The sequence below is a fragment of the Ursus arctos genome, unplaced genomic scaffold (assembly GCF_023065955.2).
Source record: "Ursus arctos isolate Adak ecotype North America unplaced genomic scaffold, UrsArc2.0 scaffold_23, whole genome shotgun sequence".
In the NCBI taxonomy this organism is placed as follows: domain Eukaryota; kingdom Metazoa; phylum Chordata; class Mammalia; order Carnivora; family Ursidae; genus Ursus; species Ursus arctos.
This window is the reverse complement of record NW_026622908.1, coordinates 7,553,034-7,570,792: the sequence shown is the minus strand read 5'-3', so window position 1 is coordinate 7,570,792 and position 17,759 is coordinate 7,553,034. Positions and strand designations below refer to the sequence as shown.

The window sequence follows — 17,759 nt, the reverse complement described above, 5'->3', positions numbered from 1 at the left end:
CACTTCTTTCATATTGTATTGGTCAAAGCAAGTCACAGAGCCAGCTTAGATCAAGTAGAGAAATAGACCCCACCCTACCCCCCTTTATGGGAGGAGAAGCAAAGTACCTTTATAAAGGGGAAGTGTGTACTGGAATGAGAGGAGTTTGTGCCTCCTCTTCCTCATCCAACATTTTGTGAAAATTTTCAGTCATGCACCCACGTTGAAAGGATTTCAAAGTGAACACCCATATGCTTACCAACTAGATTGTTCTGTTAATATTTTCCTGTACTTGCTTTATCACACGTTTATCCATCTATCCCTCTATCAGATACTTATATTATTTTTGATGAATTTCAGAGTAAATAATAGACATCAGTACTTTAAGTAGTTTGTGTATATTTAGTGAAAGTCAATATTTGTTTACAGTTTTTTCTTGAGATGAAATGTTTACATACAATGAAGTATACAAATTTTAAGTGTGCATTGTGTGTAGTTTTGCAGTCTACCACAGAAGGGAAAAATTTGGAAAAGCTTTTCAGTGAAATGCCTCAGAAGTTCAACTATAGTTGTATAAAAGAATTGCAAAGGATATCTTCCTTGAATATCTCTGTGTCCTCATCACTAATAACTTTTTCATTTAGTATTACCTCAACACTTAGGATTTTCATTTGTGTTACATTAATGTGAATTCACTTTGAGTGTTTCCCTACCTCCTGTCATTAAACTTTTATTTTGTATATACTACAGACAAGCACTGTGCTAGAAAAAAGATGTAAGGAGGAGCTCCATTGATTTCTGGGCGTTCAAGCTAGGTGAATCTCAAATTAATGCAGATTAATAATAGATGTGATTTATTTAATGCTTATGCTCGAGGCCAACGATAAGCACTTTTTAGTTGCATTGTTTCATTTAGTCCTTACAGTATAGGAGATAGATACTTTTTCATTTCATTTCATTTATTTATTTTTTTAAAGGATTTTATTTGTTTATTGGACAGAGAGAGACACAGCGAGAGAGGGAACACCAGCAGCATAAGTGGGAGAGGGAGCAGCAGGCTTCCCGCTGAGCAGGGAGCCCCATGCGGGGCTGGGATCATGACCTGAGCCGAAGGCAGACGCTTAATGACAGAGCCACCCAGGCACCCTTACTTTTTCATTTTAAAAGTTAGGAAACTAAGGCATGTGGAAAAGTGTTTACTTACCCAAACTCTTACAGCTTCATAAATCAAGGTGATGTGACTCCAGAACCCAAAATTAACCCCTGATTCATATTGATTAGAAGCAAGAAATGCGCCTTCTGTTACACAGTAGCTAACTAACCCTTTAATTGGTCATCTTGCTTCTTAGGGTAATTTCTATCTGAATTGTGTTTATCTTAAATAGAAGACTACAAATTTTTATGAACTGATCGATGAGAAAGTTTAATAAACTATTTCTTCTAGTTTATGAATAAATATTTTAGCAATTTAAAAAGGAGAAGTTTTAGTATTATAACTATTTTCTTAAACTCTGTGCCCAATGTGGGGCTCAAACTCAAACCCCTGAGATCAAGAGTCGCATGCTTCACCGACTGAGCCAGCAAGGTGCCCCAGTATTATAACGAATGATTTAACTACAGGTGATCTAGCAGAAGTGTGGTCAAAACTGTGACAAATTCAGCCGTAATTTTACCTTTGAATGGAGTAGCGCAGCTTCTTGTAGCTTTAACACTCTTATTTTTCTAATCTATGTTATGTTATACATTAATAATTGTAGAATATTATAAGCTGTTAATCAGTTTTTCATATGGTGTTTTGATAATAGTTCCTTGATTTCGTTGAGTAGGTATTGAATACTTTTATTGCTAATTGGCTTATGAGTAATTTAACAGGAAAAGATTGAACCCATTTTGACTTGCTATTTGCATAACAGTAAACCCTGTTCAAACTCTTGAAAATGTGACTAGCACTTAAGCCATTTTGTGCCAAGAGTCCTGCCAAAAGTGCCGTTGGTTAACAGTAGCCATTGTGATACCTGAAATGAAAGGTTCTTGAGTTCATTTACAGTGCTAGCTTTCCTGTGAGGTCAGGGAATGAAGTAAAGTCGTGTATGTCTAAACATATCCCTTAACCCAGCAGTGTATATTTTTAAAATGTTCCTTTCACCCAGATTTCCCAGAACTGTTCATTTTATTATATTTGATTTGGTCATTTATTTGTAAGTGGCTTTAAATCCTAAACCATATGAGGTAGGTTACAAACAATAAATTTGTGTTTAAAAAATCTAATTGAGTTTTATGTTTATTTTTATGTGTAGGTCTTGCTATTTTGGAAGCTACAAGAAAAAATCGATTAGGGAAGGTTTGGTCTTTTAAGTGGACATGGCTCAGATATCTAGCAATAATGGATTTAAGCAATGTTCATCACATCTGGAAGCAACAAGAACAAAAGAAGTGGACAAAGAAGAAGCATTACAGATGGAAGCAGAGGCTTTAGCAAAACTGCAAAAGGACAGACGAGTGACTGAAAATCAGAGAGGCTTTGAGTTGTCAAGCAACACCAGACAAAAAGCACAAGTTTATAACAAACAAGATTATGATCTCATGGTGTTTCCTGAATCTGACAGCCAAAAAAGAGCAGTAGATATTGATGTAGAAAAGCTCACCCAAGCCGAACTTGAGAAACTATTGCTGGATGACAGTTTCGAGACTAGGAAAACACCTGTCTTGCCAGTTACTCCTGTTCTGAGCCCTTCATTTTCAACACAGGTCTATCTTAGACCTACTATTCAGAGAGGACAGTGGCCACCTGGATTATCTGGGCCTTCCACTTACACTTTACCTTCTATTTATCAGTCAACTTATAGCAGTAAACAGACTGCATTCCAAAATGGCTTCAATCCAAGAATGCCTACTTTTCCATCAACAGAACCTATATATTTAACTTTTCCAGGACAGTCTCCATATTTTTCATACCCTTTGACACCTGCCACGCCCTTTCATCCACAAGGAAGCTTACCTGTCTATCGTCCAGTAGTCAGTCCTGACATGGCAAAGCTGTTTGACAAAATAGCTAGTACATCAGAATTTTTAAAAAATGGAAAAGCAAGAACTGATTTGGAGATCACAAATTCAAAAGCAACAGTCAACAATCTACAGGTATCTCCAAAGTCTGAAGATATAAGTAAATTCGACTGGTTAGACTTGGATCCCCTAAGTAAACCTAAGGTGGACAGTGTGGAGGTATTAGACCATGAAGAAGAGAAAAATATTCCAGGTTTACTAGCAGAGGATCCTTGGGATGCTGTTCTTCTTGAAGAGCGATCACCAGCAAGTTGCCACCTTGAAAGAAAGGTGAATGGAAAATCTCCTTCTGGGGCAACGGTAACAAGAAGCCAGTCTTTAAATATTCGAACAACTCAGTTTACAAAAGTCCAGGGCCAAATATCTCAGGTATAGTCTTTTCTTACTAACTTCTCAAATTTAGTAGTATAACACAGAATTCATGTTTAAGTATATAATCTATTAGGTAAAAACTATTTTTCATTTTGAATCTTGTTTTCTTTATTCTTAAATGTACTGCGAATCTTAGATTGTGTGGGAAAGGATTAAATGTGTTTAGGTCAATTGAGCAATTAGTTGCTATTAATATTTTTTATAGAATTATAAATTTAAAAATCCTCTACAAGGATCTGGCTGTCACTGATAGGCTTTTAAGATAATTTTTATCCATCTTTCCATGTCTTCTTATTATATATGGTCCTACTTTCTCTTCATTATCTGTTTAATTTTTCAGGGTAAACAAGGAATTTTGGTTTTTAACCCCATTATGGAAATTTCCCCATGTATTATTTTGTTGATTTTAACCATGAATCAATGAGTGGAAGAAAGGGAGGGAGGGAAATAAAAGCCATTAAAGGACTCTATTTAAACACCTATTTTGATAAAAGTCAGGAATGGAACTATAGTCTATGTGGTGTAGTTGGCTGAGTTCACATCGTCTTACTATGTGTAAAAATTAGTTAAGGGTGGCTGGGAAAGGATCTCTTCCTTCAGAAGAGAGGCAGCACGGTTTAGACTTTTCCTTTTGAAATACAGTATATCTTTGCAGATTTCTATTTTGCTCTTATGATATCTGTGGATCTTGGGAATGTTTAAGCCTCATTCTCCCCTTAATGTGAATTATAGCATTCAGCTAATTAGGTCAGCACTTAACCACTCTGTAGGCACTGGGAATCAACTAACCTTTAGGGAAGGAGAAGCAAAATTTTTTTTAAATTTAAATTCAATTAGCCAACACATAGTACACCATTAGTTTCAGATGTAGTGTTCAGCAATTCATCGGTTGCATATAACACCCAGTGCTCATCACATCACATGCCCTCCTTAATGCCCATTACCCAGTTACCCCATCCTCCCACCCACAAAGAATCAGATTTTGCATGATTTTGGATAGGTGTATCTTGAATTGTGACTTCAAAAAGCCATTTTGGAGAAAGAAGCAGGTAGTAAGGAGGCTTAGAAAAAAAGATGAGGATGTTTTTGGATGACATTATCAGAAAAGAGGAAAATCTTAACTAATACAATGTTTTTTAAGTGTATTTTGACTACAGCTCACACTAAGAGCGTGTTAAGTTCTTTTAAGCTTTTCAGTATTTACAGATTTAGTCACATAATCTCTTAATACTTTTCAAAAATTGCAAGTTAATTATACATTTTAAATTGGAATCCTAAATATAATGTAAAATTATTTTCTCTTAATATCTCTGTCATCTTGTGGTTTTTGTTTTTACAAAATAACAATCATTTTCTAAAGTATTTAAAAGGAGAAGGGGAAACTTTAAGCCGTGAGTCATAAAAAAACAAAAACAAACGGGGGCTGGGGGAATATACCTAGAAGAGGAGTTGCTGGTAATTCTATGTTTAGCTTTTTGAGGCATTACCAAACTGCTCTGCATAGTGGCTGCACCATTTTATATCCCATCAGCAATGTATGAGAGATGCAGTTTCTCCACATTCTTGCCAGCACTTGTGAATTTCCTTTTTTTGGATTATAGCCATCCTGATGGATCATTGTGGTTTTGATTTACGTTTCCTGATGATTAATAATGTTGAGTATCTTTTCATGTTCTTAATTGGTTATTTGTATATCTTTTTTAGAGAAATGTCTATTTAAGTCATTTACTCGTTCTAAAAATTAGATAGTCCATAGTAACTTTATTCATAATAGCCCCCAAATGGAAACAACCCAACTGTCCCATCAGCTGATGAATGGGTAAACCAAAGTGTTATGTTCATACAGTGGAATATTACCTACAAAAAAACAGTGAAGTCCTGATATATATTATAACATGGATGAACCTTAAAAACATTATAAATGAAAGAAGCCAGATACAAAAGACCATGTATTGTATGATTCATTTTATATCATATGTCCAGAAAAGGCAAATTCATAGAGAAAGAAAGCACACCAGTATTTTCCAGGGGTGGGGGAAGGTGGGAATGAGGATGTTTGCTTAATGGGTACAGAGGTTTTTTTTTTTGGGGGGGGGGGGATGAAAATGTTCTAGAATTAGACCATTTCAGTGTTCTTACTATAGTGGTGATGACCACACAACATTGTGAATGTACTGAAAGCCAGTGAATTGTACATTTTTAAATGGCTGGATTCACATTTTGGTCAGTGTTCCAATGAAGAGATCCCTCCCCAAGTGTGTGTCTCCTTTTTATGGGTGAAGCCTGACAGCATGGTGCCTGACACCATGTAGTCTGGATTAGGGATTTCAGCTGTTCTCAGGAGTTGTTTGGGAAGGGCAACTGCCTAGAACTTGGAGATCTTAGGAACTATGGAAAGTTCTGCTATCAGAGAAAAGGAAGCTCCTAGTCCTGTAGGGAGCTAAGTGTAGGCTCAGTCCTCCCAGTGGTAGAAGACAGAGAGCCCCTGATTGTCCATGCAATTCAGAATGAGCATCCAGGTCACTTTCAAATAATCCTGCTCCTTGAATCACACCTTTGTATGTATGTATTCCCATCTCTACAATATATGCATTGTGACCACAATATGTAGATTATCTTGAATTTAATAAAATATTTCTAAATGACTGGTTTATTTCATTATCTGTCTCAAATTCTAACTTGCTCGGGATTGGAAAGTCATTTATCCACTAAGGGAAACATTATTCCAGGTGAGCTGAGATTACCATTCTAGATGAATTGTGGTTATCATCTTAAGGTTTCTGGATCACTGGAATTATTTACTGTCCAGTGATCCAAGATCAGAACTCAGAATCTAAGAGCTATATTCTTTTTGTGTGTAAATGTTCAAACTGCACTTTTTTTTTTTTTTTTAATAGTCCCAGAGACAATAGAGAGTTCCTAAGAATCCTATGAGGACAGAGCAACCCATACCTATTTTACAGTTGAGGAAATGTAAAGAAGTTAAGGAACTATTAATTTTTTCATGTAATAATGGTATTGAAGTTAAATGAGCTCTTATATTTTAGAGATGTATACTGAAGAATTTGCAAATGAAATGTAATAAATTGCTTTATAGTTTTAATAGAATGAGGAGCTGGGAATGGGGTGCTTATCACATATAGCCAATCTTGTTGCATCTATAATTATTGAAGCTGGTGGTGGATATGTGGGTGTTTATTATATTCTCTCTACTTTTGTTATGTCTGAAAATTTCCATAATATTACATTAGAGCTTAAGAAAAATGCCATAGAATTATTCGTAAAGCTGGTATTCAGACCCATGTGACTCTAAAATCGCTCTTCCCTCCCCCTTTTAGTGAATAGAACATGCTGTTTTGGAAGTAGTAAGTTTCCTGTTATAGGAGATAGTCAAACATGGGTGAAATAATCAGCTTCCCAGACATGCATGTCACAGTGCCCTGCAGAGGAGTTTGGGTTTATTCAGTCCTCATTTTGTGTGTTTGGGGGTGGGAGGAAGAGGGAGATTTTGGAATTTGAGGGGAAAGATAACTTTTATCAAAAATTTCCTTCCATAAGTGATTCTTATGCAGCTAACGTGATCCCTTGGACTGGCATTTGGAACCTCTTGATTAGATAACTTTAAATTTAGTTTCTTCATACCTCAGGAGCCTATGAAATTGGGAGGATGACAAGACAAATAGCAAAACATAAAAATAAAGTACCCTGGAAATAGTTTCTTTGCAACTTAGGTTGTTAATACTTTTGCTGCAAAACCCTGCTTCCTTTCCCTTTTCCTCTCTTTAGTTTAGACTGGTCTCTTATAGTTCAACTCCTGTTTTCTCCACCCTTTCTTTTGGTGGGGACAGGACTGTGGTACCCATGTACCTTTCATTGCCTCCCTACATACATCTTTTCCTCCTTATTTTTAATATTTGTCATATTACCATCTTGATATTTTCCATATTTGTGGTGCTTTCAGAGAATATCTTGCAGGACTACTGAGGGTAGGTAGTTTCCCTAGGAAGATCTGGGAAATCAGATCACATGCAAGTTGCAGAGAACTGCTAGTTGCTCAGACTCCAAGAATTAACTAGGCTTCTGAGCATCAGTTTTAACAGAAGCCTGTAGATTTTGCTTTAAGTATGGGGCAGGGCACCTGGGTGGCTCAGTCAGTTGAGTGTCTGTTGATCTTAGCTCCTGTCTTGATCTTAGAGTCATGAGTTTGAGGCCCACCTTCGGCTCCATGCTGGGTGTGGAGCCTACTTTAAAAAAAAATTAAAAAGTTCAAGTATGGGGGAGGTAAGGATCAAGCAGTGAGCAAACTGTTTATGAGAAACATGAGTATGCAAAGCCAGGTAAGCAAAAATAGCATGATTTGATCAGCTGAGCAGTCAGATTGGAGCTTGATTACTAGAATGTGTGTATCAACAGCTTTACTAAATGGCACAATTTCTGAATTGAGGTGGCTTAGGCTACCTGCCCAGTCTTAAAGGAGTCTAAGTGCAGCCTGGCTGAGGAATGCAGTTGTTAATCATTCCATTATACTCTGCTCTATTAAAATCCTACCTAATAATTTTGTGTGAGCTCCATATTCTAAGAGGAGCCACTGGCAAACTAGAGTGTGTCTTGAAAAGAAATGACTACAGTTTTCAGGATCTAGAAGCTGTGTCCTTTAAGGAACTGTTGAAAAGATTGGAAATGTTTTGCCTGAAGAAGAGTTTTTTGGTTTTTGGGTTTTTTTTTTTTTTTTTTTGTATTTTTTTTTTTTAAGATTTTATTTATGTGACAGAGAGACAGCCAGCGAGAGAGGGAACAGAGCAGGGGAGTGGGAGAGGAAGAAGCAGGCTCCCAGCGGAGGAGCCCGATGTGGGACTCGATCCCAGAACGCCGGGATCACGCCCTGAGCCGAAGGCAGACGCTTAACGACTGCGCCACTCAGGCGCCCCTTGGTTTTTTTTTTGAAGAGAATATTAATTGAAGATAAGTCACTCCCTGGATCTGAGTTTCATCATCTATGAAATAAAGATGGTTATGTTGCCGGATCATTGAGTGTGATAATCAAGACAGAATTCTTGAGATGTTTCACAGTGCAACTTAGTTTATTTAATTAGAACAGGGACAGGACCCATGGGCAAAAAGAGCTTAACTTGTTGTATGAAGCTGGTGGTTATATGCTTAGTGCTCAAGGGGGAGGGGATGTGCAGGGAGTATTAAATCATAGATGTCTTTGAATTTCTACTCGTAAAACTACATAATATTTCTCTGGTGCTTATTCAGTTTGATATTAATTATCAGTGAGATTTATAGGCAGTCATGAGACCCTTTAAGAACTTAGCAACCTTATCGAAACTATGCAGGCTATAGGTCAGCCTTCTGGACTAAAGGTGAATATTTTTCTGCTTCTGTCCCTCCATCAGACTGGATGAGTTCTGGGATCCCTTTCAGGAATAATATTTAAAGTTTGGAAAGTTCCCATGTAAGAGGAAATGGACTTTTTTTCTTTCTTCTAAAGTTTTGTATTTTGGGGGTGCCTGGGTGGCTCAGTTGGTTAAGCGTCTGCCTTCAGCTCAGGTCATGATCCCAGGGTCCTGGGGTCAAGTCCTGCATTGGACTCCCTGCTCAGCAGGAAGTCTGCCTCTCCCTCTACCCTTCCCCCTGCTGCTGATCTCTCCCTCCCTCTCTCTCTCTCTCTATCTCACTCTCTCTCAAATAAATAAAATCTTTAAAAAAAATAATAAAGTTTTGTATTTTGGACATAGTTTCTCAAACCTATTCAGGAAGTAGAATAACTGAAAATCATGGTTTTCTTGTAAAAAAGACGAAATAGTGATGTACTAAATTTCACAGTATATTAAGTATGTTACCTTTGTGCTACAGTATAGTAGCATTTTGTGCTAGATTATAACAGACAAGTGGTAGCAGGTGCTGAAAGTTTTACAGAAAGGTTAAAATTAAGCAAATCCTGTTTATATTTTTCGATGTGAATTGAGAAATTCAGGTTAGTAACTTAATTTTAAAGTCCATTGTTCCAGAAAATAGAACAAGGACCAATGAGGAAGAAAATTCAAGGAGGCAGGTATTATTGTTAAATATTAACAGTGGAACCTAGAAATAGTCATTTAATTATGATGGTTCCTGTCAGGTTCTCAGTTCAGTGCACTATTATCTGAAGTCTTCAATCAGAGGTTTGGTGTGTACTTGTTACAAATGCTGTAAAATGATTTTTATTATCAAAAGAAAGTTCTGGGGCGCCTGGGTGGCTCAGTTGTTAAGCGTCTGCCTTCGGCTCAGGGCCTGATCCCAGGGTCCTGGGATCGAGCCCCGCATCAGGCTCCCTGCTCCACTGGGAGGCTGCTGCTTCCTCTCCCACTCCCCCTGCTTGTGTTCCCTCTCTCCCTGGCCGTCTCTCTCTCTCTCTCTGTCAAATAAATAAATAAAATCTTAAAAAAAAAAAAGAAAAATTCTAAGCCCACACTTATTAACACTAAGATTTCATCATTTTGTTTGTGTACATGAAGATAAAGTTTGGTTTGATTTAGGCCAAAAGGGGCAGGTAAAGAGAGCACTAATAATAGGCTGACTTTCGAAGTCTGTGGTACAAACAGGCATGGATCTTTTAATTTTTCAGACACCATTCATCCTTATTTAAAAACTTTTCCCTGAGATTCATATTTTTTGTTGGGAAATAAGATTGTAATGCCTATTCTTTATAATTAATTTACATGCTCAAGTATTCATTTCCTGTAAGAATTTTATGCTTTGTGGTGAAAGAGTATTTTTCTTCTCACTCAGCAAGCTTACTTCCTGTTTCCTTCTAGTGTCTTTTGTTAATAATAATCTAAATGCTTTGGTTCAGATTTTTGTGACCAATACCAGGAAAAGGCAGCATAGAATTTAGAATTGTCGTATGGCAACTTAGGTTTCAGTTAGTAGCTATAAATTTAGCTACTTGGAGCAGATTGCAAAGATTTTAGTAGTGAATCAAATTATTTTCATAGTACTGGCTTTGCAAAGTTCTGTGGGTATTCTTCCTAAAAGTTAACTATATTAACATTATAAACATTTATATCCCCCATTGGCAGAATGTCTATCATTAATTTTAAACAAGAGGGAATCTTTTTTTTTTTTTTTAAGATTGTATTTATTTTGTGGGGGAGGGGCAGAGGGAGAAGAAAATCCCAGGCACACTCCATGCTGAATTTGGACCATGTCTTGGGGCTTGATCCATTACCCTGAGATCATGACCTGAGCCAAAATCAAGAGTCAGATGCTCAACTGACTGAGCCACCCAGGCGCCCCTAAACAAGAGGGAACACAGAACAAAATGATTTTCGTTGTCTAGCTGGATGTAGTAAACTATTTGAATAGCTTAGTGACGTCTCTTTGTAAAACTGTTTAAAAATTCAAATAAGGAAGTGATTAACTTTGTTCCAAATAGTAACTGATAAATACATATAATACACACACACTCACACACACATACGTAATGCTTAAAGTACATTTATTGAAAATTTGTTATGCAGTCTAATTTCTGGGACAGTATGGCCTGAATCTTGCATCTGAGTAGGTGTAAAGCTTTCCCATATTCTTAAAACTGCTTTACAAAACATACACTGGTAGAGTTTTGCGAATTATTTCAAGCCTTCATCACTTTCCTAATCTACCCTTTCTGCCTCCTCTGGTGCATGACCTTACTACTTTTTTTTTTTTAAATTACCGAGGTTAAGACCATTTTCTGCATGCACTTACCCACCTCAGATTTGCCTCTTCTTTCTGGTTTGGATGAAAAGAGAGAGCTATTCATTCACTTTTTTGAAACTTCACTCTTTCAGCTCTTTTCTTGTACTTGTCTCCCCAGGGTATTTTCTACCATTACTCTTTAAAGAAGAATTTGTAGTTACTGCCTTTCCAATCTCTCACCATCCTCCCCTGTTTTTATCATATTGCAGAAGCTTGTTTCTGGTAATATGAATACTAATTGCCAATCTGGTGACCATATTCACTCTTTTACTTCATTTGCAACAGTTGACTACATCTTTCCCTTGAAACTTCTCTTCTGTGGCCCTAGTTAAATCTACTTCCTAGTTTTCCTCCTGTAATCTTTGATTTCTTTTCCTTTGTCTAGCTTCTAAACATAGGCATTTCTCCAAGGATTTGCTCTAGTTGTCTTTAATATCTCTTACCTGTACTCTCTTGGTCAGTGCTTAATTTTGAGGCTCCAAGATAGTTGAAAGCTACTGGTCTACACTCTTGCAATGATACGACTCCTTGGTTCTCTGGTTGAGATGCTCTGATGGTTAATTTTATGTGTCCATTTGATTGTACCCTGGGGTGCTCAGACATTTGATCAAACATTAACCTGGGTTTATCTGTAAGGGTGTTTCTGGATGAGATTAATATTTGAATCAGTAGACTGAGTAAAGGCAGATTGCCCTCCCTAATGTGGGTGGACCTCATCCAACCAGTTGAATGCCTGAATGGAACAAAGCAGCTGACCCTACTTCTAATGGGGGGAAATTCCTCCAGTCTGACCGCCTTTGAGCTGGACATGGGTTTTTTCCTGTCTTTGGACTCCCAACTAAAAACATCAGCTCTTCCTGGGTCTTGACCCTGCTGTACGAAGTTGGGAACTATACCATTGTCTCCGGGGTTTCCAGCTTGCCAACTGACAAATCTTGAGACCTGGCAGCCTCTATAATCACAGGAGCCAATGTCATATAGTAAATCTCTTTACATATGTGTATATATGGGATATTGCACTCTCATTGATCTTGATGGATGCCTACAGCCATTAGCAGAGAGAAATTTCTCAGTAGAAAATTGCAGAAATTAAATGATCCTCAAATCTATGCCTTTAGCCCTGGAATAGAATACTTGTAGATGGTAACCAAACAACTACATGAATTTACAAACCTAAAATGTTTACTGGAGAACTCACTATCTTCTCCATATAGACCTCTTCTTTCTTTCGTCTGTATATTAGATAATAGTATTAGCAATTTTTTCTTTTTCTTTTTTTTTTAAATGTGAATACACACTTTTTTTTTTAAGATTTTATTTATTTATTTGACAGAGAGAGACAGGCAGCAAGAGAGGGAACACAAGCAGGGGGAGCGGGAGAGGAAGAAGCAGGCTCCCAGCGGAGGAGCCTGATGTGGGACTCAATCCCAGAACGCTGGGATCACTCCCTGAGCCAAAGGCAGACGCCTAATGACGGAGCCACCCAGGCACCCCTAGCAATTTTTTCTTATTTGTCTCTTTGATTCGTTGAAAAATATTTGAGGATACAACGTATGGGTTACAGATTAACCACTCACAGACCGAATCCTTAAAGAACTTGGGTTAGAAGGAAGAGACACCGTGTGTGCGTATAACTGCAGTACAACATAGAAAGCCTTGAATGCTGCATAAAGGTTCATGCAACATCAATGGAGGAAAGAGATGATTTGATGCCTAGGTTGTTTGAGTGGAATTTTAAGGGAGGTTTTGGGGGCAAGAGTTGAGGGAATAGGTGTAAAGTGTAAAATGTTAAAAAAAAAATTGGGGGACACCTGGGTGGCTCAGTTGTTAAGCATCTGCCTTTGGCTCAGGTCATGATCCTAGGTCCTGGGATTGAGCCCCACATCGGGCTCCCCGCTAAGGGGGAAGCCTGCTTCTCCTTCTCCCACTCCCCCTGCTTGTGTTCCCTCTCTTGCTGTGTCTCTGTCAAATAAATATTTAAAAAAAATAAAAATAAAAAATAAAGGCATGTGAGATGGCCTCCTCACTGAGATATCTTTAAAAAAAAATTTTTTTTTTTTTTTTTGTCCCAGAAAGGAGAAAAACAAAAAATCTAATGTTAATGTATGAGATGACACCTTGGCAGCTCAACTGTTTTTTACTTTGTAAAAACAAAATAAAAACATTTTTGAGTTAACTTTTCAGGTGTTGTTTTTGTCTTGATGTATGACTAGAGAATTAGTTGTAGTCTATTTCTGTCACTGTCAATTGAAATTTATAACCTTCTTGAAAGGAAAGACTTAATTCATGAAAGGCACTCTGAATAATACAATTTTTTTTGGTTAAAAAAATCTATAAAAAAATTTTAAAAAATCTATAAATGCCACTAAGGAGATTCAAAATATGTTAATAAGTAAAATATGAAAAAGAATTAAAGGAGGAAAGATGATTATTGGGTCAAGCAAAAATACAAGTTTTCTATAGCATTGCTTCTGAAAAGGTCATAATGTTGTTTTTCTCATTGTGTTTTTAAGTTTTTTAGGGAGACTTTTTTGAGAGGTTAGAATGGCAGAGTCATTAAGCATGTGATTCTGAAGCTAGGCTGCCTGGTTTGAAATCCTCACTGATTATATTAGCTATGTGACCTTGTGTTTGTTAATTAACTTCTCTGTGCACCACTTTTTAATTGTAAAATGGGGATTATAACATTACCCACCTGCTAGAGCTTTGTGAGAAATAAATGAAAAATATATACTTGTAAATTTCTTATAGCAGGGCTTGGCATGTAATAAATGCTCAGTAACTGCTAGATTTTTTGGGGTGGTGGTGGTAAAATACACATAACCAAATTTACCATCTTTACCATTTTTAAGTGTACAGTTCAGTGGTATTAAATACATTTACATTGTTGTACAACCATCACCACCATCCATTCCCATAACTTTTCATCTTATAAAACAAACTATACTTATTAATAACTCTCTGTTCTCCCTTTCCCAAATTGAACCAATGATTGGGTGTCTTCTGAACTGGATATAAAGTTCTACAAGAATATAACATTCAATAAAATTAGATTTTTATCTTCAAAGGGCTTTCACATTATGACAAATATAAAACAGGATGTGATGATATGGTGTTTGGTTCAGACTAAGTACTTAGAAGTGGTAGGAGGGGAGAATTGTTTCATGCTGAGTAATCATAAAGAACACTGCAGATGAAGTAACAGTTTTTGACTTGGGTTGTGAGGGCAGGTTAGGAGGAAGGCATTGAACACTAAAACAAAGATTCATAGGATAGTTCAGTTTGTGTTAGGAACAGGATATGATTCAAGCTAATGGAAACATAGAAATCATTTAGGAAGTTCTGGGAAGTGCGATTGGATTAGATTATGGCAAACTTGATATGTCAGACCAGAGAATTTGTAGAAATATCAAATCTCATTTTCAGGGTTATATGGTTTATTTGCTACAGCACTTGTTTCTGTAACACAAATTAACTTGTATAATTGGTTAATATCAACTTGATGTCAGTAAAGTGGAGAAGTGGCATTAATTCAGACATAATCTTTCCAGCATGTAACATTTTAAAACAATCAAGAACAAACTTTCTTACAATTAAAGAGAAAGCCTTAGTAGTGTGAGAAAATATTAAGAAAAACATTGGAAATCCTGCAGAAGTGTTGTCTTCTAGTGAAGATGGTGATTGATTGAGTCGCTTCAAGAATGATTCCATATTCCACATATTAATATTCCATATTAATTTAATATTCCATATTAAACTCTCTGGTAGAGCAGTAAGTGCAGACAAAGAAGCTGTGAAGACCTGTCTCTGCTTTAAGAACTTTCGTGAAGTTGTCTACATCCTAGATTGTATTTTTAACCTCGCTGATATTGGTCTTGACTAGAAGCAAATGCCCTCAAAAATCCATATCACAAAGGAGGAAGCAGGAGTTCCAGGGTTTAAGGCTTCAAAGGATCTAAGACCATAATGCTAGGTGCAAAGTCAAGTGGAGATTTAACTGTGTGTGTATTTTTATAAGGACTTGTTATTTTGGTTGAGGCCTTGATTACAAAGTTACACTGATTTTGAATTGTTTGCTTTAACTCTGTTTTTCCCATGAGCTGTGTTATTTTTAGTTGTGATTTTCTAGAACTCAAGGCTTGTTTTGTGTTTTGTTTTGTTTTGTTTTTTCCCCCTCTTAAATGTGCATATCACATTCTAGGAGAAAGGGCTCTGACACATTTTAAAAGAAGGAAATTCATAAAGGAATTGTTGCCCTAAATTTTCAGTAATTTTTCTGACAAGGTATTTTTGTGTGCCATGGTCAATGAATTCCATTACAATTCTTGAAATGTATGTACTGTATTCTCATTCACTTAATTTTGAATTGAGAATATTCCAATTTTAATTTAATTAATTTCAGGTTAATTTCAAAGGAAATTTACATTTGAAATTTGTGTCAGACTAAGTATTTTTATGTAATAAGTCAAAACACCTCTAAATGGGGGTGCCTTGGTGGCCCAGTCCGTTAAACATCTCTTGGTTTCAGCTCAGGTTATGGTCTCAGGGTCCTGATATCAAGCCCCGTGTTGGGCTCTGTGCTCAGCATTCAGCATGGAGTCTAACATTCTTTCCCCCTCGCTCTCCCTCCTCCTCTGCTCCCTCGGCCACCCCTCCCAACCCCCCACCTCCCCGCTCAGGCACTTGTGCTCACGCTCGCTCTCAAATAAATAAAATCTCTTTTTAAAAAGACACTTCCAAATGAACTCTGCTGTTTGTCTATGCTTGGGTAGTGAATTTATCTCATTAAAGCATTGCACACAGTTTGATCAGACAATAAACTTTTTTGCATAAGTTTATTAACATGGAAAATGCCTGCTAACTCCTAAAACTCATTCTCTTACGCAAAGAACAAGCTGCTTTCTTGGAATTCGGGGCCAAAGTTGAAAAAATAGAATTCCTGATTACTAGAGGAGTCCCAAATGGGTTTGATGTTTTCACTTTCTTAAAACAGTGTAGTCCTTTAATTTTATTCAGCTGTTAAGTTTCTGAAGCATTTATTTCAGGAAGATTTTGAATGGAAATATCTTTAGCATTCCATTCTTGTTGACCAGTACAAAGTACAGCCTACTTCTACTTTTGAGCAAGTAAAACCAATGAACTTCAAAGCTTAGCTGGTATTACTTTTACAAAGATAAAAATCTATAATATAAAACTTTGTAACTGGTAGGATTTATTTTCCCTCCATATCTTTGTACATACTTTTGAAAAAATGTGTTTGTGCTATGCTGCTATTTAGCATTTGGGGATCTTTGACTTCTAAAATGAAAACATTTTTTTGGTTACAGAAAGACCCAAATGGGACCAGTAGTTTGTCAACTGGAAGTTCTCTTCTACAAGAAATTGAAGTACAGAATGAGGAAGTGGCAGCTTTTTGTCAGTCCATTACAAAGTAAGGAATTTTTCTTTATAAATTAAAGGTTATTTTTTATTAAATACTTGCTTTTAAAAAGTTCACTTGAAAACAAGCTTAGTACTAATAATTCTAAAATTTTAAAAACTTTAATTATGTTCTCCCTGTGCCTAAAATTTTGAGACCATTAATTAACACATTAACACTAACTGCAGTTGAAACTGTATCCTTACCTGTTTAGTTTGTGAGTATTTAGAAGAAAAAATTGAGGTCAGACAGTTAATTTCACTATTAACCATTGAAAACATGGCTTAAACATATGTAAGTTTTGGTACACTTAGAAAATGCCTGTTTTATTTTTAGAGACTTAATTTGCTGTAAACTTTTTGACATTCAGAATACAGTCCTTTTTCGTTAAGAGATAGCTTTTACAACAGGAGATTATAGGAGCAAATATATTTTCTGAAGATTAGAATAATGTATTTCTAAAATATTCTTTTTATCTTAAATATGTCTAATACTTCTTATAGATGTGGAAACTGAGACTCAGAGAAGTTGCCTACTAAAATTTACTCAGCTAGCCAGCAGCAGAGAGAGCCAGGTCTCCTTTGCTTCTAATTTCAGTGTGTTTTCTTTCCATTATATCAGGACTTCTGTTGTGGGTGCTAGAAAGCCATCTTAAACTAGCTTAAATCAAGAACAGTATGTATTGGTTCATAAATCCCTACAGCAGAAAGAGGAAGGATGGAGCAGAATTCAGTGACAGCAAGATCTAGTAATTCACAGGCTTGAGTTGATCCCTCCTCCCTTTGGGTTCCCCTTTCCCAGTTCATCCTTTCCTTCTTCCTGCCCTTCCTCCCTGCATGTTGGCTTCATTTTCTACTACTGCATATGCGGTATTGAAGGCAGGGAATATAGCCACTAATAGCTTAGACTTCGTATTCTAATGGTCTTGCTGTCAGAGAGGAAAGGGAGTCCTTTCAGCCAGCACCAAATAGAAAAATCCCACGGAAGGAAAGAGTGGAACAACAAACATTGTGGCCAAGGGGTTGAAATCTGTTACCAAAAGAAAGTGTATCACCACTGAGGGATTTATTCTGAATTCAGTATTTTACTCAGTGTGGTCTGCTTTAAGCAAAGCAGTTTGGGGTTCCCAAATCATTTTTGAATATATACATCATTTTAATGTTTCAGGGGCTTATTAACTAGATTTTCTAGACTATTGGTAATA

At 36.7% G+C, this 17,759-nt stretch overlaps 1 protein-coding gene across 2 annotated transcripts in view; it reads left to right on the top strand.

Moving 5' to 3' along the window:
* PIK3C2A (phosphatidylinositol-4-phosphate 3-kinase catalytic subunit type 2 alpha) overlaps nucleotides 1–17,759 on the top strand; it is a 167,616-nt gene that overhangs the window by 92,187 nt on the left and 57,670 nt on the right. For both annotated transcript variants that reach the window (XM_057317081.1, XM_026487210.4), the window contains 2 exons: nucleotides 2,277–3,411; nucleotides 16,464–16,567. In XM_057317081.1, coding sequence (XP_057173064.1) covers nucleotides 2,341–3,411; nucleotides 16,464–16,567 — 1,175 coding nt within the window. In that variant the 5' untranslated portion in view covers nucleotides 2,277–2,340. The remainder of the gene's footprint in view (nucleotides 1–2,276; nucleotides 3,412–16,463; nucleotides 16,568–17,759) is intronic.